General features: G+C 40.3%; 1 protein-coding gene and 1 long non-coding RNA gene across 15 annotated transcripts in view; one reads left to right on the forward strand and one right to left on the reverse strand.

Moving 5' to 3' along the window:
- Positions 1–26,440, forward strand: part of LOC101796734 (von Willebrand factor D and EGF domain-containing protein) — a 179,256-nt gene that overhangs the window by 46,235 nt on the left and 106,581 nt on the right. For 7 of the 8 annotated variants that reach the window (XR_011810468.1, XM_072040487.1, XM_072040489.1 and 4 more), the window contains exons 3-8: positions 1,081–1,306; positions 3,958–4,190; positions 10,862–10,951; positions 12,211–12,346; positions 18,078–18,295; positions 20,973–21,046. Coding sequence is in view for 7 of the 8 variants with exons in the window: in XM_072040487.1 (XP_071896588.1) it covers positions 1,081–1,306; positions 3,958–4,190; positions 10,862–10,951; positions 12,211–12,346; positions 18,078–18,295; positions 20,973–21,046 (977 nt within the window). In the remaining variant the exon portion in view is untranslated. Of the gene's footprint in view, positions 1–1,080; positions 1,307–3,957; positions 4,191–10,861; positions 10,952–12,210; positions 12,347–18,077; positions 18,296–20,972; positions 21,047–26,440 lie in introns of those variants that run through there. The other variant, XM_072040490.1, reaches the window with a different exon arrangement.
- The window catches only part of LOC113844086 (uncharacterized), a 197,786-nt gene continuing 173,994 nt past the window's right edge, over positions 2,649–26,440 (reverse strand). For 5 of the 7 annotated variants that reach the window (XR_011810475.1, XR_011810472.1, XR_011810469.1 and 2 more), the window contains 3 exons: positions 26,218–26,364; positions 23,762–23,890; positions 2,649–3,049 (listed from right to left, as the gene is read on the reverse strand). This is a non-coding gene — a long non-coding RNA (uncharacterized lncRNA). Of the gene's footprint in view, positions 3,050–18,561; positions 18,840–19,170; positions 19,358–23,761; positions 23,891–26,217; positions 26,365–26,440 lie in introns of those variants that run through there. The other 2 variants (XR_011810471.1, XR_011810473.1) reach the window with 2 other exon arrangements.

Here is a 26,440-nt window from a genome sequence, read left to right on the forward strand (position 1 = left end):
GAAGCCTGACAGTAACTAGCTCCAAGTGGAAATCAGACCTTGTCATACCATTTGCTTTATTTTCTTCAAATACTTTACTTCCATTGGGTGCACAGACCCTATGCCCCATCCTCTACACTTGCTTCCAGCTGGTGTAAAACTCAAGGGGATAAAACTCAAGCACCGGGACAACACTGGTGTGTGACGTAACAGATTTATCCTTTGGTTTAGCTGCTTCTGCTGCTGTCACAAGAAACTTCTGATCGTAAAAAGTGAAGCTACAAACCTGGGCAATTGGGAATTTGTTGTTGTTGTTGTTTCCTATGTGATGTATAGCCAAATGTTCGCGCCTGGAGGGAGTGTGCTGCCGGAGCTGGACTATTAGAAATAGTGTTCCCTGTGGCTAGCTGAGGAAATGCAAAGCAGCAGCAGCAGACACTCTCTGCGGAATATAACTGATATATGAGAGTTGATTATCGCCAGTGTTTGGTATTAATTTGCAAACCTTAACTTAAATATCACTATGCTTTGCATATCGGCAAATGATAGGTAACAGCACAGAGTAACAAGTAACCATTGTGACTGACTATGAATATTTTATTAGGTTCAGATTTTTTTCCTAATCTCCCTGTTGAGGTACTTAAATTAAAGACAGCTTTGGGTAATCATGCCTCATTAGTCCATGGAAAGAGCCTAGCACCTACAGAGGGCAAATTAGATCTGAGATGCCTGAACATCCCTTTGTAAGTTGGGAAAGGTAAATTTGGTGGAACCTCTCCCAGCTGTGACTCAAAATGCTATAGTCCCAACCGTTTTAGAACCAACCCTTTCTCATACATGAGCTGGTTGTTGTGGGGATTTGCTGTGCTCAGTGGCATTGGGGCTCTAGTCCATGGATTTGGATAATCTGTTAATATGTATGTATTTCTTTATCTTTGTAAATAAGCATCTCTAAACCAAGCAAGACATTTTTCATCTCCACCCATACCTCTCTTTCACTGACCCTCTAAGCTCCCTACAATCAAAGTCTTGTCTTCCAGTGGCTCTCCATGGAGTCCTACTGCACTTGCCACAAACTGTTTCTTTTGTGTGCATCCTCAGATGAACAAATGTGGGACACAAGCTCCGGTGTGGCTGTCGCTGAGGTCTGAATCCCTACCAGCTCCTGGTGAGATCAAGCACCTGACAGCCTGTGCTACCTGGCAGGTTTTTGGGGGCACCAAGGACTGCTGCTTGTTTCGGATACCTGTTGCCGTCAGGAACTGTGGCGAGTTCTTTGTTTATCTCCTGCAGCCTACTCAAGGATGCATGGGCTACTGTGCAGAAGGTGAGGATGGGTAAAGTATTTATCAATAAGATTGTATATGCCTCTCTCGCCTCATGTTCAAAGGTCCTGGTACTGCAATACACATCTTGGTGACCTTGCGAGTCAAGCGTCGCTCCCGGTAAGATGCAGACCATGTAGAAAATAAATCAGCAGCTCTCCAAGGTGTTCCTGAGGAATAGCTATTATTACCAGTGCACAATAAAAGCTGATGTATACTACTGAAGAATTTGTTTGGTTACAGTTCACATGTAGCCTTTCATACTGTCTTTGGCTCTGCTTTGGCTTGAAGTTGCACAGCCAGTGAGCGGAGGCATCTCAGTTATAGTGAGGTGCTGTATCCAGGATACTGTGTCTAAGGTTTGTTCTTATCTTAAATAATCCAGTATCTCCCCCCAACCCCCCCCCCCCAAAAAAAAAAAAAAAAAAAAAAAAGATAATTCAGAAACTCTGGAAGGAAAAAAAAATCTGATAACATCTTTACCATGACATTTATATAATTACTCTCATCAGAAATAATTTTCAGCCTACTACAAGAGATCTAACCTCTGTTTGGTAGCTAGGAAACAAAGGAAATAGCAGAAAGCAATTGCTCATTCTGTTAAACCTTCTGAACTTCAGAGCATGTTCAGGTGCGTATGGATTTAGTCAGAAAAGACAGTTCTTTCTCAAAGGGAAGAAATTGTCTTTATACCTTCCTTTCAGCGTTTTTGGACAGAGACGTGACACACTGAGAAACTGGGGTTATCACCTTTCAATCAGACAAAATTCAAGTTTAAATAAATTCTAAAGAGAGAGTGATCTATTTTCTTATCTTTATCAATATTTTAGCATTCCCACATGAAGAAGAGAAGATAGAGGAAAAAAAGGCTCAAAGAAAGTGGGATTAATTTATTATTTTGAAATAAGAAATATGCATGAAAGTAAATGAAACTGCTCTTTAATTTCCACAATTCTTTCTCAGAAAGGATTTTTTATCTGAATACCATCATTTTCAGTAAGCTTGGCTTTCTTAATTTACAGCTTTCTTCCACCTTTGTTTGAAGGATTTTTTTTCCAATACCTTTTGGGTGATTAATTTTGTTCTTTCTGTTGATCCATACCTATTCAATAATGTAAATCCACTTGTATTTTTCATAAAAGAAAGTTTATCCATTCGCATCTATCCCAAACCAATGACCTTCTTCCTTTTACTTACTAGTGCTGTTGAAGCTTTCTCCTTTTTTTTTTTTTTTTTTTTCCAGGCATTTAAGCGAGGTTCACCTCTGTTTAGTCCTCACCTTCTTGATTTTGGGAGGTTTTAGCGGTATTATTCTTTGGATGGAAAACACTTAAAGATGAGGGGTGTTTTTTTGTTTGTTTGTTTTGTTTTGTTTTTTCCTTGGGGCATATTAACTCACTGTCTGAAATCCAGCTGTGAACACTGGACCACAGCAGCCTCTATGCAGCCTCAGGGACGGGTCCAGCAGGAACCGTAGGGTCTCCCTTGGTAGGACTTGATGACCTGTGGCCCCATCCCATCCACAGGGAGGCTGGGGAGCACGACACCTGTCGGCACTTCCTAGCTTCAGAACAAAACAGATTGCATGCCTCACAGTTTGGCAGAAAGGATGTCACTGGGACGAGCAGCGTACGTGCTTGCAATTCTGCTCATGTCCTCCTGCAAGCTGATCACTAAACTTTGTCCTTCTGGAAGAATTTCCTGCAAAAAGTCCTGATGTGAGTCATAGTTTGAGGCAGCTTCCCCTAGAAACAAAAGAGTAAAGGATATAAACAACCAGCACTTATTCATATTTTAAGTAACTTGTTTCTTTTTCTTACCTCTTGTTATTTGCCCTGGACAGATGTTAACATATTGGTTCTTCATTCTGCCAGAATAGCCTCAGACCTTACTCTCTTGAGCTTCCATAATATTTTCTACACTCCTGAAAAAAGTTTCTTAATATATCCTTTCAAAGCATCTGAACCAGCTTCTTGTTCTGTTTGAGCCTGGGTCTCTAGAGATGAAAGAACATCGCCCTACAGTATTATACATCTTTTTGTTTCTCCTTTCCAAGTGAATTTAAGAGGAAGAAAAGTTTTGGACTTCATTACTTGTTGAAGCCTACAGAAAGCAGGTTGTATTTTTAGAGCAGTGGTATTATTCTGGGCAGAGCAGGACTATATGTAGCAGGGTCATCCTAGGAACGTCCCAGCACAGCCTGGGAAGGATTTTCACAGCATGGTGATATGGGCTGGGTGCTATTTGCATTTACCTCTGCAGCATCATTCATTCTCATATCTCTTCCATACTTAACTGCAGAACTCAGATCAGAAGGCTTTGCTTCTGGGGAATGCAAAGCTGGCAGCCTTTGCCAGCGTAATTAATTTGTATTAATCCATGCACTTCATTTCAATAACATTTCTCTGACTGCAAAATAAAAAATCCCAGGTCTAATATTATAGCAATGGGTAGTCAGTACCAAATTAGCTATTTTCACACTTCATATGAAATATAATTCCTTGCTTACATAGTTAATAATCAAATCACAAGAACAGAAAATGTGGTATTTCTCCCAGGTTTAGTTATATTGAAATCTTCCCGTTGAGAGAATGATTGTAGCATTAAAAATAGCATTTTGTGCTACATCCTTCTTCTGTTTTTTGTCTTTCAGAAAACCTCCCAAGCTTGACTTTGCAGCCAGCGATAACTCCCGAGCTCGTGCAAGGTCATGCCCATTTGAAATGCACCTGGGCTCCCCCCGGCTCCAGGCCGTTGATGCAGTACACGGTGGTCTGGTCACGCCTGGTCACCCCCAGTACACGAGAGCAGATCCGGCATGACACCACCCCGCAGGCTTTTTCTTTCTTGGAGATGAGAGGTGAAAATGTCCGACTGGGAGACACGGTAATGCCAGCCCACCCAGAGCAACATGTGGTCAGGACCCTAGGGGGGTCAAATCCCTTCTGAAATCACTGGTTTTATTTTTGTTTGGTTGGCTTTTATTTATTTTTTTCCCTAGTGCTGCTCCTCACTTGTTACACTTAACATCTAATGTAGAAAAAAATACTGAAACTGGGGCCTGTTTTGAAACAGGATTAAATAGCATTTACCAGATTCAGGACCTGTAACATTTCTTTGGATTGCACAGTGTTCCTGGAAGCTGTCCATTTTACTATTTTCTAAAGGCAACTTGAATATTTACACTTCCATTACAGCTTCAGTGCCATAAAGTTGGTATGAGTAGTAGGTACATGTGCCTGAGCCAGCTTTTGAGTAGTACGTTTCGTACCTTGCAGCAGTGAGAATTTGCAGTAGAGGCAGATTCAGCTATATGCACTCAGTAATTTTTATACTCATGGACCAGAGATACAATAACATCTTTTCACAGAAGAGAAAGATGGTACATTTTAAAATAGAGGGAGGTTTATTTTATGGTCCTTTTCATGGTGTTCTGCCTCTCTGATTCCAAATTCTTGGTTCAATAGCATACTGAAAGATAGAGTTCATTACAAAACAATCTTTAAGAAGTGTATTTGATGGCTTACACAGCAACACAGATCTAGCTTCAACAACAACAACAAAACAGAAGCCAATACAAGATGTGAAAAAAATTGACTTGTGTATGAATTCATGGCCTTTCATGGTACAGAAACAAGACTTTTAAAGTTAAATTAGGTTCATAACTTTTATAGGCAGAGAGCCATTAGTGATGCTACAACGAACTGAAAGAATAAACAGGGATAATGGCCTTGTTTTAAAAGTAGGTTGGAAATAGTCTTGGCATTTTGCAGCTTCTCTTTGAGATATTTAAGAAACACGAATAAGCTTTTTCAAGTTCTTGAAAAGATGAGTCATCTATAACAGTAGCACAATCTAGATAGTATTTTTTTTCTCATTTCTCCTCATAATTATGCCTCCTGAGTTCAGAATCTGACTGATGCTGCCCTCATTTATAACATAACATGAAGCAGACAATTCTGCCAGCTTTCAAGACAAGTTTGTGTTACAAAGAGATATTTTCATCAAAATAATTTCACTTGTAATCACTTCAAATCTAGATTTAACAATCCTGAGGGATTCAGAGAAAACACAGTTCTGTTAACTAGTCACACCACCAAATCTTTATAAGACCATTTTTATTATATTAAGTTTTCAGTAAGCCTTTCTTTGTCCTCTACTGAAACCCACATGTTTAATTTAACAGGTTTAGTGAGACTAAAATGTTCTTTTCCTTGCTAGATTTTTTTAAAGGTCTTCACAGCCTATTTGACTAATTATAATTATCCATAAATCATCACTGGTGAAACCCAAGCTACAAAGCCTCAGATGTAGCTGGGAATTCATTTCTACAGAATAAGGATTAAAAAAGCATAGTACTGTGCTTGCCATCCCAATCTGGGTTTCTGATAACAGTCACAAAGCAGGGAACACTCCTTTCGCTCCCAGAGGTGTAAACCTGAAGCAACTCAATAAACATGACAATAAACAGGACTAACACAAAGGGAAGGGGTTGCTATTAAAAGCGGAAGCAGACCCTGAGGACCAAACTCAGCTGTGCAGACATACTTCTCAACCTCCTGGACCCAAGCAAGATGCAAGTGCAAGGAGTTTTTCACAAGCAGCTTTAAATGGAGACCAGATCTGTAGTGACAGAGGCATATTGGAGAGTAGACAACGAACAAGAAAGAGAGAGTCCCAGCTCTCTTTCCCCATCTCCATTCCTGTGGCTGCACACCACCGGGTGTGTGGGTGTGATTCAGGGACGAATTGCTCCCCCAGGATGCAGAAGTTGCAGCATTTACCAAACTACTTTCATTTAACCTGCCTTTCACCTACCTGTGCATAGTCCGAATGTGACTTCAACATTTTTGTAGGTGAATACTGGGAGCTGTATTATTTTTAAACCTCACCTGAAATCGGCATCTTCTCTGTTCATTTCTTGATAAAACACTACAGCCAAGCAAACTTATTTTCTTTTAATCACTGTTTAGGTGATTGATATCTACTCTATTTTTTTTATCCATCAGAAAGTCCCCAAGTAATAGGTTAGTCACATAATATTATACCTATCAATATATTCTAATATGCAGTCAAACCTTAGAGAAGAGTAGAGATTTACTGGCCAACATTTCTGAACTCATATTGACTAAACAGCCAGTTATTTTTTAATAGCTATCATGTGTGCTTTTCTCCTACATCTTTGGGTTCCAATTTTGTTATTTCAGACAGTAATGTTGGCAGCATAATGTTCGTGAAACTATTGCAGCCTTAAATAAATCTATAATATGTTGCTATTTCTATATGAACACTGAAAGAAGCCTACTCCATCTGATATGAAAATCCTGGCATTCCTAAGCCTTATTTATGCGATGGTGACAGAGGTCATTTCATTCCTCGAGGCACAGCCATCTATAAATTATAGCAGCACACTGTGAGTAATGAGTTATGCTAAGAAAGGTGTTCAGAAGAAAACCGTGGAGATTTTGCTCTGCACAGCAATCCCAAAGTTCATATGGTGAGGAGCAATTGTCACCATACATAAACTATGATGCACATTGTAAAATAAAAATGTGTAAGTAAAACTGGCCTTTCTAAGCTGCCTGCTAAAAGTGGCCATTTTGTGAGGCACTCTGAAACACCACAAGAATAAGCCCAGCCAAAAAGACTGAAAATGAGTGCTTCAATATATAAAAGAGCTAATTTTCACTCTCAAGGGAAGAGGAGTGAAACTTCCTACTGCTTAAACATCAATTCTATCCCAGCCATTGGACTTGACATGGGAAACAACAGAAATAGGAAGAAATGCCTATTTGTAGGTTATACCTAAGTTTAAAATTTCTTTCTGAAACTTCAGACAGAGAATGAGGAGCATCCCTGCAGAACACAGAGCTCCAGGTGGACTCGAAATGAGTTTTTAATGCAGAAAGGGGCAGACAGTGATGAGCAAAGCTCTGCAGCTGATAAGATGCCTCACTCCTACCCCGGGAAGATTTATTTCCTTAGTAGATGAAGGATCTGCAGTTAGCCTCCACATACTGTTTGGTCATTTCCCACTGGAAAGAGCTGCCTGATTATGGATAGCCCACAGCTCTACGACTCAAGCGGGACCTCCCATGGGTCAGGTCTCACTGTTCTCCTTCCCTTCTACAGCAACAGCCCTCTTAAGGGTACAATTTGTGTCCAAAAGCCTTAAGGGCTACTTTATTAATTAACTCGATGTTAGGTTCTCCCTACTTGTCCCTTCCCACTAACCCTTTTGGAGACCACGTCCACAGACTTTGTTCCTTCAACTTTCTGCAAATAAGTACAGCCAGGTCATTTCTGGGAGCTAAACTCCCCACTTCTCCAGATTTCCTAGGAGCACCTGCCTTCAGCTCTGCTCTTCCCTTGCTCTTCTCACCCAGGTTGTGCACCACAACTCCTCCTGCGCACGTTTCCCAGCAGGATCCCTCCTCCAGGCTTCTCTAACCCCAGCCCATTAGTGTTTAATTGAGGAGGATACAGCAGGGGAGGCCTTCCCAGCCGTCACAAGATACCCTTTCACCTAGCATGATTGATTCCCTGCCAAACCCTTCACCTGAAAGCCATCAGTGTGCCCAAGTGACTCTTACCCTTGCAGCCCCTTCCTGCCTTCTGGCAGCTCCAAGTCTTGGAGTTAATAGAGTGAATCAGTCACAGTTAGGCTCCTGCACCTTACTGGAAGCACACAGACTTCCCTGCCCAGCGAATAGGCAAGAGCAGGCATCCCAAAGTGCTACCTTATGCACCAGATGCATGTCCTGCCCTTCCCAAGGGGTGTCCCAATTCCTGGGGCACAAGCTGCAGAAGGGTAGGAGGCAGAACTGCAGCCAGGAGCTGCCATGAACATTGTTTATTTTCCCTGGTGTGTCTTTAGGTGAGGTAGGTAAGCAGTTCTGATGGATGATGCAGATGAAGGGTATGCTTCTGGATGTGCTGGGAAATGCCCCCCCCTGCCCCCCCTGCTTGCTGCCTTTGAAGGTGGAAACATGCATGAATGCAGCTTTATTTGAGCTTTTCTGTCCCTGCCCTCATTCCCGTGTCTCTCACCACATGCTCAAGCTATCGCAAATGATCTCCATGCTGCATTCAGAAGTAATTAGGGGTGTGGAAAACAGTGAAACTGGAGGGTTTTCTTTTTTCTTTTCTGTTTGAAAATGAGTACAAATAATGCATTTGGGGGGGGGGGGGGGGAGAGGGGGACGGACACGACAGATTTAGTCTCTGGGAACTCTCAAAAAAGTATTTTGATGTGCAAGTCATTTGGGGAGAATTTGCCAAAGATGGTGACATGTTCCAGAATTAAAATACTCTCCCAAATCACTTCCTATGTTGCCCGACCTCCACCAAATCAATGACTGAATTCTGCTTTTCACTCAATGTGCTGCTCCCTGGGTTCACAGTGAAGTGGGAAGAAATCTGATAGAGTCCACTTAAAGGCATAAACCTGCTCCAAAACACAGGAAAGGAGACATTTCTGCAAATAACTGACAGCACACTGCTGTCAGTATTGCTTTTATCTCTTTGCTTTAAAAAGGCAGCATCTGTAGAAGGGGGAGGGAAAGAAGAGAAAGAATTGTTGACTACTGAACTAGAGAAAAAGAGCAAGTATTTAGTTGAAGGCAAATAAATAAATAAATAAATATCTCCTTGCAGTGACTATGATAATAATGATGTGACAAACTGTCAACCTGTAGCTCGGTAGCCGATGAACACGTCGGCTGGTTGTGAAGCGAAGTGTGCACCTAACAAGGTAAAGGCACTACAAGGAGAGGAGCGATAGGAAAGACAGGAGTGAAATGTAACTTGTGACGGGTGCCTGTACACCGAGACTTGGGAAAGCTTGTGCTAATCTCCATACATGCTGGAGGTAGAACTGTAATGGACTGAAAATCTTCTCAGCATGTCTTTACAGAGTAATTTTCCATTTTGGTGTTATCAATAAAATATGCCTCTTTTCTACAACAGGAGAAAACACAGTGTGTGCAGGGAATGGAGCTGGGTCCCCATGTGCTTCAGGGTGTTATTTTGGGGCAGATCCCTGGGAGATGGGACACATCCTTGTGAGCAGCCCTGCTGCTCCGTCTGAATGATTTGGGTAAAAATCATTGAAGCAGAAAAGTGCAAACAGCCCACCAAGCATAAATATAATATCTGCAGTGCAGGTGCAGTGGATTTGCTTACTGAGCTCTGTATGGGATTTGTTTTTATTATTTTTCTTACTATTTTATATTTTTTATCATTACCTGGAGAACACAAATTTCTCTCCTTTGGAGGCAAATTAGCTAACAATGTTTCTGAGGGATTTTAACCTTGAGAGATCTCTGAGGCCCATGTTGCTTTTCCTCCAGCTTGGAAAACCATAAGGTGGTAATGAACAGGGCTTTTTTGGGTCGTGAAGGAAATACTCCAGAGCAGTAGGCAGCTCATGTCTACAGGACCACATGAATCTAAAAATACCCTGTTTCTTTGAGCTGGTTTTGCTGGCACTGGCAATGAGAGTAGTACTTGAGCCGGCCAGTGAGAGACACTGGGAGCCATAGAATCTGTCTGGAGAAGCTCCTCACCACGAAAAGTAAATCAGATCGGTCTGCTTCCTCTTCATGGGTCACTTGAGGCTTCAAAAAGGCAGCAGCTATAAATATGCCATCTGACCGATTGGAATTGATTTACTATGGCACAAGCTGTTACTCCATTTCCGAGAAAAAGGCCCCCAAAAAAATGAGAGCTGCAGTTTCAGAGCTGGCTGTAGTTTGCTTTAAGGAAAAATTCTGTAGTTTAATCTTATGATCCTAGAAATGATGTTAGCAGTTTGGGTTTTGTGAAAGCAATGAAACATTAAGATGGCAGATGGTGTGCGGGCTCAGCAGAGATAAAGGTTGCGTGACTGTGCTAGGAATAAAACATAAATGGCATGGTACATTATGTCTGGTGTTTTTTTTTGTTTGGGGGTATTTTTTTTATTATATTTTTTTTTATACTATAAACCTTTCAGGCACATCTGCATCATCTTTTATAATGCAATAAGAAAAATGGAGCTTCTTATATTGCTGACACTTTTTCTGAGGCTGGATGACTGTCAAACTAATTTAAATTAAAAAACAACTTAAAAACATGGTATTCAATCCATCAGGCACTCTGAAGTCTGGGATCCCAAGGGCCAATGTCCTGAACTTGACAGCAATGTCTATAAATGGTGTAATTCTCCCTAATTAAAATGAGTTAATATTACTAACCCTTACAAGTTGTTTGGAAGAATAAAAAAGGAAATGCACTGTAAGCATTCAGTGTTAGTAATTGTTTAGATAGAAGCCATGTTTCTTTGCTTGTTATATGCATCAAAAATTCTTTCAGATCTTGAGGTTTGTGCGTAAACTTTCTTAATACCTAACCCCTCTCCCCCCATACGTTTCAATGGTTTAAAAAAGAAAAACAAACAAACAAAAAAAAAAAAAAAAAAGCACAGCAATGCAGAGAAACAGGAAGATGTATTATTATTTGGTTTTTGTTCAAGAAAAGCTACAGCACACACTGTTTACACTGTTTATTTACTGCAGGTCTTTTGCACTGTCACTGCATTTGCAAGGGACACTCCTGAGCAGCAATCGTTGCCTGAGGAGAGCAAAGGTTTCTACGCTGGGATTAAGGTAATGCCAGTGGGCCTGATTTCCTGACTTCTCCAGCGTCTCCTTGGGGAATATTTATATATTATCTGACACGCTCTGACAAACAAGGCACAGACACATAGGCCTTGATCATCATAACCAGCACTGCTTTTATGCTCACTTTGTGAAAATGTCTTAATAAATTATATGGCTTTCAGTCTGTTTGCAAAATGCCCTAAAGCACCCATCAGCAGAGTGTGCAGGTGTTGACACTAATGCAGCATAAAGAATGTGCGAAACTACATCTGCCAGTAAATACGCCCCAAAGTACTCTGGTGGTTATGTATAAATGGCAGCCACACCTACAAAGATGCAGAATTTTTTTTCTAACTAAACCAGAACAAAATGAAAACTGGTATGAATTTTTATCCATCTCCTCCTTATGGTCAGGCCCTACAAAAATTAAGTTGCTGAGGGTAAGTCACACTGAGTGTAAAGCCTGGGTTTAATCCTACCCAAGGATGTGACTGTCATCCGGGATAATTTGAGATCTTCTAAGCATCTAAGTTTCATGGCTAGAAGAATAGGCTTTGAAAAACTTGGAAGCCTGTTCTGTGTGACATTGGAAAAACAGTTACATTTTTTTTGGCAATGTCCAAATTTCCCAGGGAATGGAAATTCCTATTTCTGACTGCCCCTGGGTGCTGTTTCTGCTCTTGCCCCAGCAGAACAGCCATGCAGAGACCGCCCAGCCCCAGATCCTCTTCCCCGTGCACTGAAGCTGCAATATATTATGTATAGAGAAATCTTTCTTCCTGCCATAGCAGGGAAGAGGAATCGGGTGAAAATTGCACTAGCTTTGCACCTGGGGCAGAGTACAAATATAAAGTCCATGATCATGAGGTAATGCCGTACTTTAGGTTATAAATACTACTGGTATTTCTCTCAGTGCATTGGAATGGGAACAAGGGATATTAAAAATGAACAAATTCTATGGTGGTATACTATTTTCCAGCTTAATAACAACTTATTTTTAGATGAGGAGATGAGAATTAATTAGACACTATGACAACTGCAAACATATTTTTTTTAATTATGAAGAGCATTAAAATATTTTAACAAAAAATTACCTTTGGAAAGTTGCAGATAATTTCTATGAAATTATTATTATAAAGATTATTATTATTTTACAAGCAGTTATATTGATTCATAATCAATTAAAAACACTCAAAATGTCAGAAATATCAGTATTGCCTTATTAATCTATCAAAATGATGTAAAAGGTATTATTTTATTTCCAGTTTTTACCAGAATCGTTACAAATTGCAGAAGATGGCAAGGAACACGTTTTGACCATTCTGAGCACTGTGCCCATTACCTGTTCTGGGCACGATGATTCCTGTAAAATCACGTTACAGCTAAGTACTGAGGATTTGGGTGAGTTTTACATATTGGCATCAAATCAATGTGATTACTTTTTCCTGCACTTTCATTACAATGAATTCTAGGTGAAATTATAAGCCTCAAATAACTAAAGAGGGCAGAGCCTATAAGCTCAACAAACTTAGCCATATATTTCTTTGTAAAATAAAATATATGATGATATCACTCGGGTATTTGACACCAAAAAACATCTGACTAGTCTTAACCTGAACTATAGTCCTATAGTCCATGAAGATTTATGGGTGAAATACCTGTGAGCAGATTTTTTTTTAAATTCCAGGAGCATAATATTCTATTTAAAGTTTTGTTTGTTTGTTTGTTTGTTTGCTTGCTTGTTGGTTTTTTTTTTTTTTTTTTTTTTTTTTGTAGCAGAAATGGCCTTACCTAGAATAATTTTATCAATTTTCTGTAAGAAACTCACCTGCATATTAATTATTCAGTAAATGTTTCTCTTTTCTGCCTTACAGTTATTGTCTGTCTTAATAAAGAAGAAAAAAAACATTCTTATGATTATGTATTATTCTCTTTCTAAAGTTATTTTTTTAACTTGGAAACACTGACAATGTCACTTAGAAAATCCTCTTGCTCTTTTAAACAGTGTATGCTTTCCTAGTTTAATCTGGTGGAATATCATGCTTAATCAAGGGCCCTATATGGAGTTTTACTTACCATTTGCACTAAATAAAACATCCAACCATTTTTCTAACAAGGGGTTTATTTTTCTTCCATGGGTGATTCAGTGAGAAAAATGTTTACAGATAGGATTAATGCACAAAAAGAGAGGTCAAATAAAAATAATATTAAAAAAAAAGCTGCCAAAGCCCAGATAGTTCCTGATATTTTTCCCTTTCTGAATTCATCTCCTTTCCCTCTCCATCCTCAGCCAAGTGCACAGACAGAAGAAAAAAAAGTCATTCAAATGATATCATAACACAATGATCTTAAACTGAACGGCACCTTATGGTTCCAGCAGCTGTGTTGGCTCTTGTACATGGAGTACTTTGCATTTCTTCATGGCTCAGTGCTGTTCCCTTCTACATATTGCTCTTGGCTTACAGTCTCTGCTAGTCCATCAGGCAAACATTTGCTGAGCTCATGGGAACAGATTTTCTTAGATATTGAGGTAGCTAAGAATGCAGGCTCATGTGTGGTGGAATATCCCCTAAACCTCCAAGCAACCTGCAAACCTACAGCTGACAGGGATCAAATGAGAATAAGGCATATAACCTATCAAGGTAATTTTTGAGTTTGATAGATTGGAATGAGGTTGACCCATTGCCATGGTCTTCTCCAGTACCACAACATGCATTTTACTGGAAGAAAAAGATGAGGCAAGATCTGCAGAAGTAGATTTATTTTCAATTTGTCAATGGGCATGATGTGTTGGTGGCAAGATTTGCCAGGATGGAGTCAAAATTTGACCAATTAACTAATCTTTGAAATAGTTTGCTGTTACAGAGGCATTTTTAATCAACAGTTTTAATCAACACATATCTGTAGCTTAACAGAATCACAGAATCACAGAATTTCTAGGTTGGAAGAGACCTCAAGATCATCGAGTCCAACCTCTAACCTAACACTAACAGTCCCCACTAAACCATATCCCTAAGCTCTACATCTAAACGTCTTTTGAAGACTTCCAGGGATGGTGACTCCACCACCTCCCTGGGCAGCCCGTTCCAGTGCCTCACAACCCTTTCAGTAAAGAAATTCTTCCTAACATCTAACCTAAAACTCCCCTGGCGTAACTTTAGCCCATTCCCCCTCGTCCTGTCACCAGGCACATGGGAGAACAGGCCAACCCCCACCTCTCTACAGCCTCCTTTAATGTACTTATACATAGCAATAAGGTCACCCCTGAGCCTCCTCTTCTTTAGGCTGAACAAGCCCAGCTCCTTCAGCCGCTCCTCATAGGACTTGCTCTCCAGGCCCCTCACCAGCTTCGTCGCCCTTCTTTGGACCCGCTCAAGCACCTCGATGTCCTTCTTGTAGCGAGGGGCCCAAAACTGAACACAGTACTCGAGGTGCGGCCTCACCAGAGCCGAGTACAGGGGGACGATCACCTCCCTAGCCCTGCTGGTCACAGTGTTTCTGATACAAGCCAGGATGCCGTTGGCCTTCTTGGCCACCTGAGCACACTGCTGGCTCATATTCAGCCGACTGTCCACCATCACTCCCAGGTCCTTCTCTGCCTGGCAGCTCTCCAACCATTCCTCTCCCAGCCTGTAGTTCTGCTTGGGGTTATTGCGCCCCAGGTGCAGGACCCGGCACTTGGCCTTGTTGAACTTCATACAGTTGACCTCAGCCCATCGGTGCAGCCTATCCAGATCCTCCTGCAGAGCCTTCCTACCCTCGAGCAGATCGACACACGCACCTAGCTTGGTGTCATCTGCGAACTTACTGAGGGTGCACTCAATGCCGTCATCCAGATCATTGATGAAGATGTTAAAGAGGACCGGCCCCAGCACCGAGCCCTGGGGGACGCCACTAGTGACTGGCCTCCAACTGGACTTGGCTCCATTTACCACAACTCTTTGGGCCCGGCTATCCAGCCAGTTTCTAACCCAACGAAGCGTGCGCCAGTCCAAGCCAAGAGCAGCCAGTTTCTTGAGGAGAATGCTGTGGGAGACGGTGTCAAAAGCCTTGCTGAAGTCAAGGTAGACCACATCCACAGCCTTTCCCTCGTCCACCCAGCGCGTCACTTTGTCGTAGAAGGAGATCAGGTTCGTCAAGCAGGACCTGCCTTCCATAAACCCATGCTGGCTGGGCCTGATCGCCTGCTTGCCCTTCAAGTGCCGCATGATGACTCCCAAGAGGATCTGCTCCATGAGCTTCCCTGGTACTGAGGTCAAACTGACCGGCCTGTAGTTCCCCGGGTCTGCCCTCCGGCCCTTCTTGTAGATGGGCGTCACATTTGCTAGTCGCCAGTCAGCTGGGACCTCCCCCGATAGCCAGGACTGCTGATAAATGATGGATAGGGGCTTGGCCAGCTCCTCTGCCAGTTCTCTCAGTACCCTCGGGTGGATCCCATCCGGCCCCATCGATTTGTGCACATCCAAGTGCCGTAGCAGGTCACCAACCAGTTCTTCGTGGATGGTGAGGGCCACATCCTGCTCCCCGTCCCCTTCCACCAGTTCTGGGTACTGGGTATCCAGAGAGCAACTGGTTTTGCCGCTAAAGACTGAGGCAAAGAAGGCATTAAGCACCTCCGCCTTTTCCTCATCTCTTGTAACTAAGTTTCCCCCCGCATCCAGTAAAGGATGGAGATTCTCCCTACTCCTCCTTTTGGTGTTGATGTATTTATAAAAGCGTTTTTTGTTATCTTTAACAGCAGTAGCCAGATTGAGCTCCAGATGAGCTTTGGCCTTCCTAATCTTGTCCCTGCACAGCCTCGCTACATCCTTATAGTCCTCCTTAGTGGCCTGCCCAATTTTCCAAAGATTATAAACCCTCTTTTTTCTCCTTAGCTCAAGCCACAATTCTCTGTTGAGCCAGGCTGGTCTTCTTCCCCGCTGGCTCATCTTTGGGCGCATGGGAATAGACCGCTCCTGCGCCATTAGGATTTGCCTCTTGAATAGCACCCAGCCTTCCTGAACCCCTCTGCCCTTCAGAACCGCCTCCCATGGGACTCCACCAACCAGTGTCCTGAGCAGCCCAAAGTCAGCCCTCCGGAAGTCCAATACAGTGGTTTTACTGGTTCCCTTCCTTAAACTAATAACCAACTCTAACCTTTGATTACTCCACCCTGAGGCTGTTCCCTTAGATGGCAGTTGAACTAGTATTGATCAATTGAGATATCTATATGTACTTAAGGCTGAGTACCTACTGCTGGGTGTTTGTACAACCATAGGTTTGTTTTCAGCCTTTATTGTCAGTAGGGTCCATTTTTTTTTTATCTGAAGGAATGCTGAGGGCTTCTGAAAAACATAGTGTCAGTCACAGTGCTATAAATTGAAAATGAAAACTATTTTAGCTGAGATTCATTTATACCAAGCAAATTAACCGACAAGCTCCTTGTCTGACTGAGTCCATCTGACAACGCTGTTGTGTTAATTATGTAGGGAATAAGTGATAAGAAAGCTAATTACAAGCACAGAAATATCTCTCTAAGTTCAGACAATATCATAATGAATGCCAAGACACAGCAAAGCCACTGGAGTTCAGCTTCTGTTAAGTTTATCATTGCTATTTTGACAAGATGATTTTCTTTGATTTTAAACTTTTGTTCTGGGTTGTGAGCAGAGCTCATGGGACTGTAATAGCAATAACTATTCTTCATGGAAGCCTCCAATTTAATTGAATCAAAAACCTTGAAAATAAACCAGGACTTTTCTATAAGATGTAAGGCATCCTTTAAGGATTTGGAATGAGTGATGATGTGCTATTAACAGTTGTAGGTTTTTTAGTTCCATTCTTACAGAACTCTACAGGGTTAATTTCAATTACATTTTATGAGTCTTTTCCATAAGGAATAAAATGTTGATTATGTGATTGTATTAGAAATACCATTGTAAAATACCTGAATGTCATCTACTATAAATTATTAAGCAATTCTACAGACGGGAAAAATTATATGGAAATCACTTATTTTCATATCTGATTAATTCTATTGCCGTCATTTCTATAACACTGTTCTTATCAGCTGATAATATTGGTCTGGGACAGAAAGCTAAACATTTAGTACAAATGCCAGCAGCCCTGAAATCAGCAGCAGGATTCTGATGGCCTGGTAGGGCCATGACTTCATTCTTTACCTAACAAAGGATTCATGAAGGGTTAGTCTGCTCCTGAGGAGCAGATAGACACTATCTGAAATGCAGACCATCTGTATCAGAACCAAATGCTATTATTATTCGTTGTTCATAAATGAAAAATGATAGTAAATGTCAATGTAAGAGAAATCAAGCAGATTGGTTTGTCCTTTACCTGGGATTTAAGCATGGAGGGCTAATCCTCAAGGGAAATGGACACTAGTAGACCTACTAGAAAAGGTTTCTTTTGGAAATATATGATGTGCAAAGCTTCATGAATAACTTGGGTTGCCATTGCCATACTGATTTTATTCACCATCCTTAACTTCCCGACCCATCACAGATACCTACATAGCCAGTATCATCATTAACTTGTTACTTTTCCACAATCTTTTAGTGAATTTATCTCACAACCCCATTATTTTACAGATTAGAAAGTAAAGCACAGCATCACAGTATAACCAAAAGTAACTAACAGAGAAAGCTCTCCAAACCTGCTGCATTTATCTTCCTATGATGGATCCAAAGTTCACTAAAAACTGACTGGAGAACATTCCCTTTCCAGATCAAAAATTCTCTATGCTTTAAATTAAATAACTCCCAGCAGATACCTTGTTATAATAAAGCTAGTGAAAGACAAATGTTTTCCAGAAACACAGTTTCATCTCTTTTTGTCACAAAAACAACTCATCTTCATTTCCTGGGCACGGACCCATAAAGATAAGACTGTCATTCCAGAAATATTAGCACCCATGGACAGAAAAGCACCAATGAGTTTCAGTAAGTTGTCTACTGTAGGGGAAAAAAAAAATATGTGCTAAAGGATGGCAGACTGAGTCAGTTGCAACCATCTTCATGCAAAACCTCTCTGAATTCAACAGGTGTGTGTCCTGGAATGTAAAGTATTTGTGTTGGATGGGATTGATAACTGTTTGGATATTTCCTGTTAGACTCAGTGTTCCTGTTCATTTTAGACAGGCAATTACCAGGGCTGCCAGACATCGCCCTTTCAGCGTGCCAGGTGGACCTGGTGCCAATGCCCTGCTCAGAGGGCAGCTGTGCAGCAGCCACGCTGATGGTGACAGCCGTGACAGACTTTGCTCAGGATGGGAACCGCATCAGCCGCATCAGAGCTGAGCCAGTCGGATGGAGAGATTCACTTTGGAGGGCTCACACACCAAAGGATGTGAAGGTTAGGTCCTAAAATGGAAAATGTGACAATTTAAAATGGGAGGTATAGCATCAGAGAAAATGAGGCAATGATAAACCTTAATCTTATAGAAACCTGTGGACCACTGTTCGCACAGTAACCTAAAACAGCCTCTCTGAAAACTAAGTGAAGCTTTTTGCTTTAACAGATTTAAGTTTCATTCTCAGTTAGTCCATCGGTAAGGCCAACAGATGGATTATACGTGTAACCAGCCAGCGGTTTGGAGAAAAGCAGAGGAAAGGCTGTACCTTGCTAATGAAAAAGGAGGGTTCAGCATCACCGTGTTCAATATGTGACTGTTCCAGGAATCTCTAGGACGCCTCTGACAACACAGATGCTCTGTCTCTTCATTTATCGTAGTACAGAGCATCCAAAGTAAAGATAATGGGAATCAATCAGGGAGGCTAGCCACACTGTCCCTGCAGGAAGCCTGGCCAAGGCAGCGTGGTGAGCAGGAGCTGGCCTGCTGGCTGTGGAGCTGGTTCAGAGCTTCAGCTGGGAGGTCTGAAAGCCAAAATCCCACCACCTGGGGGAATAAGCAAGAAGACAGATTTGACTCAGCTAAAACTCTCAGAGCAGTTGGAACATCCAAGCTGGAGCATTTAAAGTAACTGAAAACAAGCTCCCGGCTAAATCTGTAAGTTCACTGTCCTGATTCTGGTGGATTTACTCATGGTAGGATAAGATTAAATTGGACCAAAAGAATTTTTGCCTTCAAATGCAAAATGTCTAGCATGTGTTTATTTCCTTCCTTCTCCAGCACAGGCTTCCCTTACACTTTTTAAGATTCTTAAATCAGAAATTGCAGATAATTCAATGTAGTGCACACACATATTCATATTTTTTTCTTGGAAGCTATGAATGCTTCCATTAAAATATGAAAATGTATCAAATGTGAAATGGAATTAATCAATTTTAATAATAAATTCAATCTATCTCAGTTAAAACTTGATCTATGAAAACATAATAGACATTACCTTCTATTCCCCCCATTTCCCCATTGCTGCTTTGCAGTTAATTAGAGGCATTAATGTAAAACTGCTCCTGCAACATATCAAGGAGAAATCCATACATTAAAATCCGCATAGTCTATAGTTCTTCAGACTTGCTCAAATATTTTTGATTTATCTGAAAATTGAACAGAAATGGTGGGCAGAACATTCTGACAAATTCAGACACCTGAAAAAATTGATTTCTTCAGTACACTAGGGCTGCCTATAACTGAGACTTGCATCCTTTGCCAGCACCATGCAAGAAAACAGCAGAGCAGAAAAGGTTGTGGCCATGGAGAAAATGGGAAAATTCAGAGATACTTCTTTACATCACTCTGGTAAACACAAATGATACAATTGACCTCAGATCAAAAAGCTGTTCAAAGAGGTGTTAAGTTCTTCATTCCTCCAGACAATCACTTTAATAGTCTGGGATGCCAGACACCTGTGGGTGTCTAAGCAATGTCTCTGTGTGATGGTTGAGGGACATTTTGAAATACAGATGATGTATTGCCTCGGGTGAGGAATTTTATCAAGTACTGTGGTTTTATCTTCACCCTCTTATTCATTTATTTAATTTCTCCACTGTTCCTAAAAGCTAAATTCTGCTTTGTCGCTGAAAGACTGCACAAGGATATAGTGGTCATTCTTCTTCCCTGCTCTGCAGATGGTGGCAGAACTAACTGAATTGCACCTTTGGATTTCTCATGGGCAAAAAGCACGCAAGGAATTAACAGCCCTGGCCAAGAAATCAGCCCTGCAGGCTGGATATGGGAAAATCATAATACTTCATCATGCCCACCAGTGTGACTGGGAGCCCTTTGTATTGCAAATCGCTGCACACCCCAGTCTTGCATTTCTGAGGGTTGGATAGCAGAGTACACAGCCATGACAAGGAGCTATCTTGAGAGGCAGAGGAAGTACAGGCCCAGCAGGGCCTGAGATTCAGTTCTTGCAACTTCCAAGGGGGTTTCATGACTTCTGGCTTTCACAGGTATATCCGCTCCTTGCAGGTCACCGAAGTCTTAGACCTTGTCTGTGACCTGGTTTATTTCCAAGTAACCAAGAGCCAAAGCTGATGATCCTTGTTGCTCTAGTAAATCCTTTCCTCTTTCATTCATGTGCCAAAAGCAGACAGCTCCACCAGCTTAATTTGTGTCCTTGTCACCAGTACCCAATTGATAATGTTCACATAAAATTTACAAATCAGACAGTCACATGCTGTATCAGGAAATTTAAGGTCAAGCTAGGGGACAGACAGTGACTACTGCTAAAATATGCTAATGCTACTTAATTACAGCATACCTTATACAATCCTTAAGGCATTAAAATTAGTACAATTTAATGAGCACTCTACTCTCTTGATAATTTCAGTGAATGATCTACTTCTTAGCAAAGAAGTTTAATACAAAAGGTTTGCTTTTTACCAGCTAGACAGTGCATTACATCTGGTAGAATAGAAGCACTTTGAACTCCCATATTGCATGGGATTAAACTCAGTTGTTTGAAAGCAAAGCCTATTTTGTACCCATCCACAATTATGTTTTAGAAGTCAGATTTTAGTTTGTACTTGACACATGAATCCTGCCCCTAATGTTTTGTGAGGAGCGGTAATGAAGAAAAACTGCTGTGTAGACTGTATTCATTACGCATTTCATTTTAACTAGGTCACAGTTCGAGACCTCCCAACAGGGAACTGCTACTCTTTCACTGATCCACACATTATCACATTTGATGGATGGTGAGTATTCTACTTTGAAATAATTTGGCTCGATTACTGCAGTTTTCAGTTTCTGGATATAGCATGCATTTGGCTTTACATTAGAATACCAAAAAAGCATTGTACTAGTTTGCTTATAATGATTAATGTAGTGCCTCAGTAACATACATGTTTTCCTTCCAGCTGTTTATATTCATTTTAACAAAAGGATGGGAAAAGAATTGATTTTGAACCTGCAATGGTTTTGAGAGGGAATTATTTTTACAAGCTCAAGGTCAAACTCCAAAATTTTCTTCAAACAAAACCATCGTTAATGACTTTGAGAGGGTTTCTATGTCATGTGGCGTGGTGTTAGAGACACCCCAGTTCCACCCAGGTGAGCCGTCTTGTCCCTGTGGAAGCACATCTTGTGCAAATAGCCCGTGTTGTTCCTGACAATTTAGTAATACCTGACACAAATTCATTCAGCCCAAATATGCTCTTGCATTCTCCTATCTACTTCCAGATCTGGTTTACTCATGGCTATATATCTGAATGGAGCTGACAGTCATAATCACAACCTAAACATGATAAAAATGGTTCTGCTGTCTCAGGCAAAAGAAGTCCAGAAATTATGAGTGGCAAATGTAAGGGAAAGTATGCAAAAATATTGCAAAACTGAAGTTGTTCATCCTCCTCTAGTGTCCAGATGTCCTCCTACATAAGTTGCTTAAAAACTTAGTGATCCAAACATGGTATCTTTATGTTTGAAAACCTGCACTCTACCCTAGCTATGAAACACAACAGACAGTGTTTAAAGTTTACATTTGACATGTTTGAAGTAAAGTTACTAATATTTCAGATCACATTCCAGTTTTGTCATTCCGCCGTTAACCTCCTAATGGCACAGATAATGACTTTATGAGCATAGCGTCCACAGGGGCTCGGCAGGCGTGATATTCTAATTTCGATATCCTAATGTCCCAATTTCAATCCAGCATGCTCTGGAGGCAGAAGCATATATTTGTCAGAACATGAACTCTGAAATGACGTCAAAACTGCAGAAATCTCTCGATGAAATAAGTGAGAAAGGCAGTGGCTCTGTTAAAAGCTACACATCTGCCTCAAATAAAGATGTTGCATAAACTGGGTAGTCTGAGCTAGGAGTTTAGCTCTGCACACCTGGGACTTTCTAGTTTCCCTCCTCCTTTTGCTGTATGCCATCTCCAATGCGTTCAAGCGCTTATTTCGTGCAAGTTTGGCTTCTCAGTATAAAGAAAATGGGGAAGAACAAGTGGTACACGGACATTTATGTGCCTCTTGGTATTCACCATTATTTCAACTCTGTATATTACATGAGATCAGAATATTATTTAAAAACTCTTTGTACATTTATGTTTTAAAATATTCTGTTCTGATTTAGGGCCAAGGCTGGACAGGGACCTGACAGCTTGTTGTATTTAGGAAGTCATAAATTACTGAAAATGGCTTTTTGGAATGGGGGAATACTATCAGCCATGTAGAACAATTTTACATAGCTTCCATGGGAAAAAGGTCTAAAATAAAACAGAGAAATTTTATTTCAGTAACTCATTTTGGAGCTCTGTTACTTACAGCACATGGAAATACTTCTAATTCTAAGCAATTTACAATTCCATTTAAACACAAGCAGTTTGGAAATGCCTGTCCTTCTGTGGCACCATGCCTCTGAGTCACACAACTCTGAAACAGAAAAGTCCCAGGAATACCTTGCCCCTTGATAACCTCACGTTTCTTTGCTGTGGGCATTCATTACTGCTCTGTCCAGTATAGCTTTAAATGAGCCAAGTGATGGGGCTTTTGCCATCTCAATAACCAGGTTATTTCACTAAGATATATCATTTGATATTCAGCCAAGTTTCTTACCCATCATTTCACAGTCCCATTACTCCTACTTATATTCCCATTTATTATTGTAAATAATTTCTCTTTCAATTATTGTAATGATTATGCTACACTATTAGATGTCAGTTAGGCAACTTCTCTGTCTGCCTATCCAAAAAAACTTTAACATATTATCAAATGATTTTAAAGCTCTGCATATAAGGAGTGGGGAATGCAGGTCCTGTGTGTCTATTGATACAAACCTACAGCCTATAGATAAAGGTAGACACAGATGTAGACAGAGAGTTATGGAATAGAAGCACTTCCCTGTTTCATGAAAGGGTATGTGGTGGGAAACTGTATTTGAAATGTGGGGTGCATTTGGTACTGTGAATATGGAATAATTGCACAAACTGTGGACACAAGATGCCATACGGGAGTTCTGCAATAAAAATTAAAAAAAAAAAAAAAAATGTTTCAGACCCATCTGCAGATTGTCAACCGTTGAACAAAGACAAAATAAAATAAAATAATAATTAAAAAAAAAAAAAGAAAAAAAAAAAGAGAAAGAGAGAGAGAAAGAAACTTCTCCTAGGGACTAGGAAGCAATAGGTAAATAGGATGAATGGATGCTTTTCAGCATCAGGAGCTATATCACCTCTAAGTGATCAGTAGACACAGGTCAGGTAAGAACAGTACACAGGGGAGAGAGGAAACATTGAAAACACCCTTTTCTCATCTCTGCATGGCTACAAAGATGGCAGCAAACAAAGCTTAATAAAGAAACTACCAAAACTACCTCTGAGATCAACAGAAGAGCATCCATTAAGCAATATAACTCAAAGAAATCAATTTGTTCCACCACTTTATCTAGAATCCTGTAGGTCAGCTTACCAGGATACAGCAGACTCTAAGGTCAAAATGTTGTAGGCAGAGCTGCCGTGGACAGGTAGTAGTCAATTGTCCCTGTGGTGCATTTTCCATCCTCTCTCCGTGGAGTCCTGCGGATGGCTGTATAAAGAACTGTCACAAGGAAAGCAAAAGAAAGTCTGAAGATGGGGAGCATTGCCAAGAGCAAAACAGTAGGAGTGTTTTCTATGCAAATAGGCATGCACGTAAACACACTCCTACCTTTCTTAGATTTGCTTACCTTTTTTCACTTTCCTACTAAAAATGGTGAAAAGAAGAAAAAATACACAATGGAGACAAACAAGCATAAAAGCAGACACAAAAATAGAAAACTTAAATGAAAAACAATGCTAATTAAAATTTAGTTTAACTTTTTAAGTTAAGTAAAGCTTAACTTAAAAAAAATATATAAATAGTTTATTTAGCAGCTTTAAAGTGGAAAAAAATGAAAAATGGTATGAAAAACAAAAGACCAGAAGATATTGATGTGCTTTTTGGCAGCAAAATTTTCCTATGGTCACTTCTAAATTGTAAGTTATTTTGTGAGATTTCACAATAATACTTCCTTTTGTAACTTCTATAGATATATTTTCAATTTCAATGTGTTTTTATTAATTAATTAATTTGTTTGTTTGTTTAATTTGACATAGTGAACTCCCATTATGTCTGAGGTAGCTCATTGTTCTTTATATAACTGAAATACCTAACACACTTCTAATGATAGCACTCCCCTTTGCTATGCCTCTGGCTAATGTTTCTGTAGAAATATTTATCTTGTAATCATTCTAGTCTTTTGACCAAAAGAAGTGACTGAAAATCAAAGAAGAATGTGTTGTATTTTACAGCGTAAGCACAATCAATTTATGTATATTGTTGCATCGATGTAAAACGGCATTAATTATACTAGCTATAATCCAGAGAGAGCTCTTCCTTTTATAGCAAAGTAGCTTCTAAATTAAACAAATGTGAAAGCCTGGTAAAGCAAAAGTATACCCCTCATTATTAGTTATGGCACATTTTAAATATAAAAGCTTTTCATGACATAAATTGTAGGTTCTTAAACATGAAGTATTAGCTTAAAACTAAATGTGGAGAATATCCTTTTAAGGTAAAATATAAAAAGGGAAATACTTCTTGATTGGTGAACTATATATATCATTCACGTTATTTTCAATTTTACTTTTTTTTTTTTTTTGAGCTTTCTCAAAAATTTACTTCAATCCATCCATCAATATTATTGCAGGGGGAATGGCACTATTTCCTGCAGAGTGACAAAATCCCCAGCTTGCAAAACTTCATGCTTGTGGTTGGTTTTAATGGCATTCATCACGGCAGCCCACAACTAAGTCCTGGGCATGAGCAGCCCTCCCAGAGGGCTGTTCTTTCTTGATAGTCTGTAGAAATTTACACATCCCCAAGCATACACTGTCTGCTGAACATAACCCAGCAGCTCTACTCTTTGAGAATAACAGAGCTGCTCCTTAGTAATGAGTACTCTGAAACCAGAGGACATCCTTCAGCATCACCCGCTTCTTCCTAGGGTCACAACTAGTATAAAAGAGTTTTTACTCATAAGGAAGGAGGGAGCTCAGAGGAACACAAGAAAAATAAATGATTTGGTGACATAACTGTGATAGAAGAACTGTAGGAACAGTCACAATAATTAGTGAATAATAAAAATTAATAAAAAGGTAGCTTGGTGAATATTAAACACATTGCATTAGTTATTTTAACGTTACTGGAAGTGAGGATTTTTCTATTTCCTTCTGTCCCTCATTTATTGTGAACCAAGAGAAATGATTCCTATAGCATCTTATTGTCGTATCAAAAGACTTATGAGCATTTTATAATTCTCACATTTAGAGCACAACTTGAGCTATGACTTCATGCTGGGACAAGAATTTGATGCAGTCCTTGAAAAACAACCCAAATACATACATGGGGAGAGTACATACTTTACATCCACTACACTCATTGCCATAGACAGGGAAGCAGAATGGGGTAATTTACAATGGAGAGCAATTCTGACACAGTTTGTAGTTTCTGTTCACAAACAATATGCAGAGCTCCCTCTTGCAAGAGCCCCAGTAACATTCCTTTGTGCTTTTAGTTTCACAAGGCTGCAATCTGATTTCTCAAATGTTGTCCAAAGAATCATTATCACAATTACAGTTGTATAAACATCACAAAAATTTACCTGATTACATTCAATTACCCATTCGTGTAATTCAAAGGCAGCTGAAAGCTTCAATTTAGACACGTTACTGTTTGTTATATGCCATGCAATCTATGTCATGACTTAATTGAAGGACGCTAAGTGACTTCCAAGAGAGCTGGATTCAGTCCACTGTCAACGCTTATTAAGCAGTGCTTATTAAACTCCCATTGCTGGAATGATATTTATATGTGCATGCTAATACAGTCTTATTTACCAGACACACCTGATTAGTCTGGATACAGCCATTTTGAGGCATTATGTTCCATCAGCCTCTCTAAAAACCTTTCCTGCTAGGCTCTTCCTGTTGAAAGGTCTCTTGAAGGGAACTGTGGAAGGTGACTCATTAAATTTCCTGGCTCCTCAGTCTTCCCTGTGTAAAGGTCCAAACAGAGTTAGTTAAGAGACCAACTTTTTTTTTTTTCTGTTGTCCTTAGTTCTAATCAGTC

Source organism: Anas platyrhynchos, chromosome 7 (assembly GCF_047663525.1).
Source record: "Anas platyrhynchos isolate ZD024472 breed Pekin duck chromosome 7, IASCAAS_PekinDuck_T2T, whole genome shotgun sequence".
In the NCBI taxonomy this organism is placed as follows: domain Eukaryota; kingdom Metazoa; phylum Chordata; class Aves; order Anseriformes; family Anatidae; genus Anas; species Anas platyrhynchos.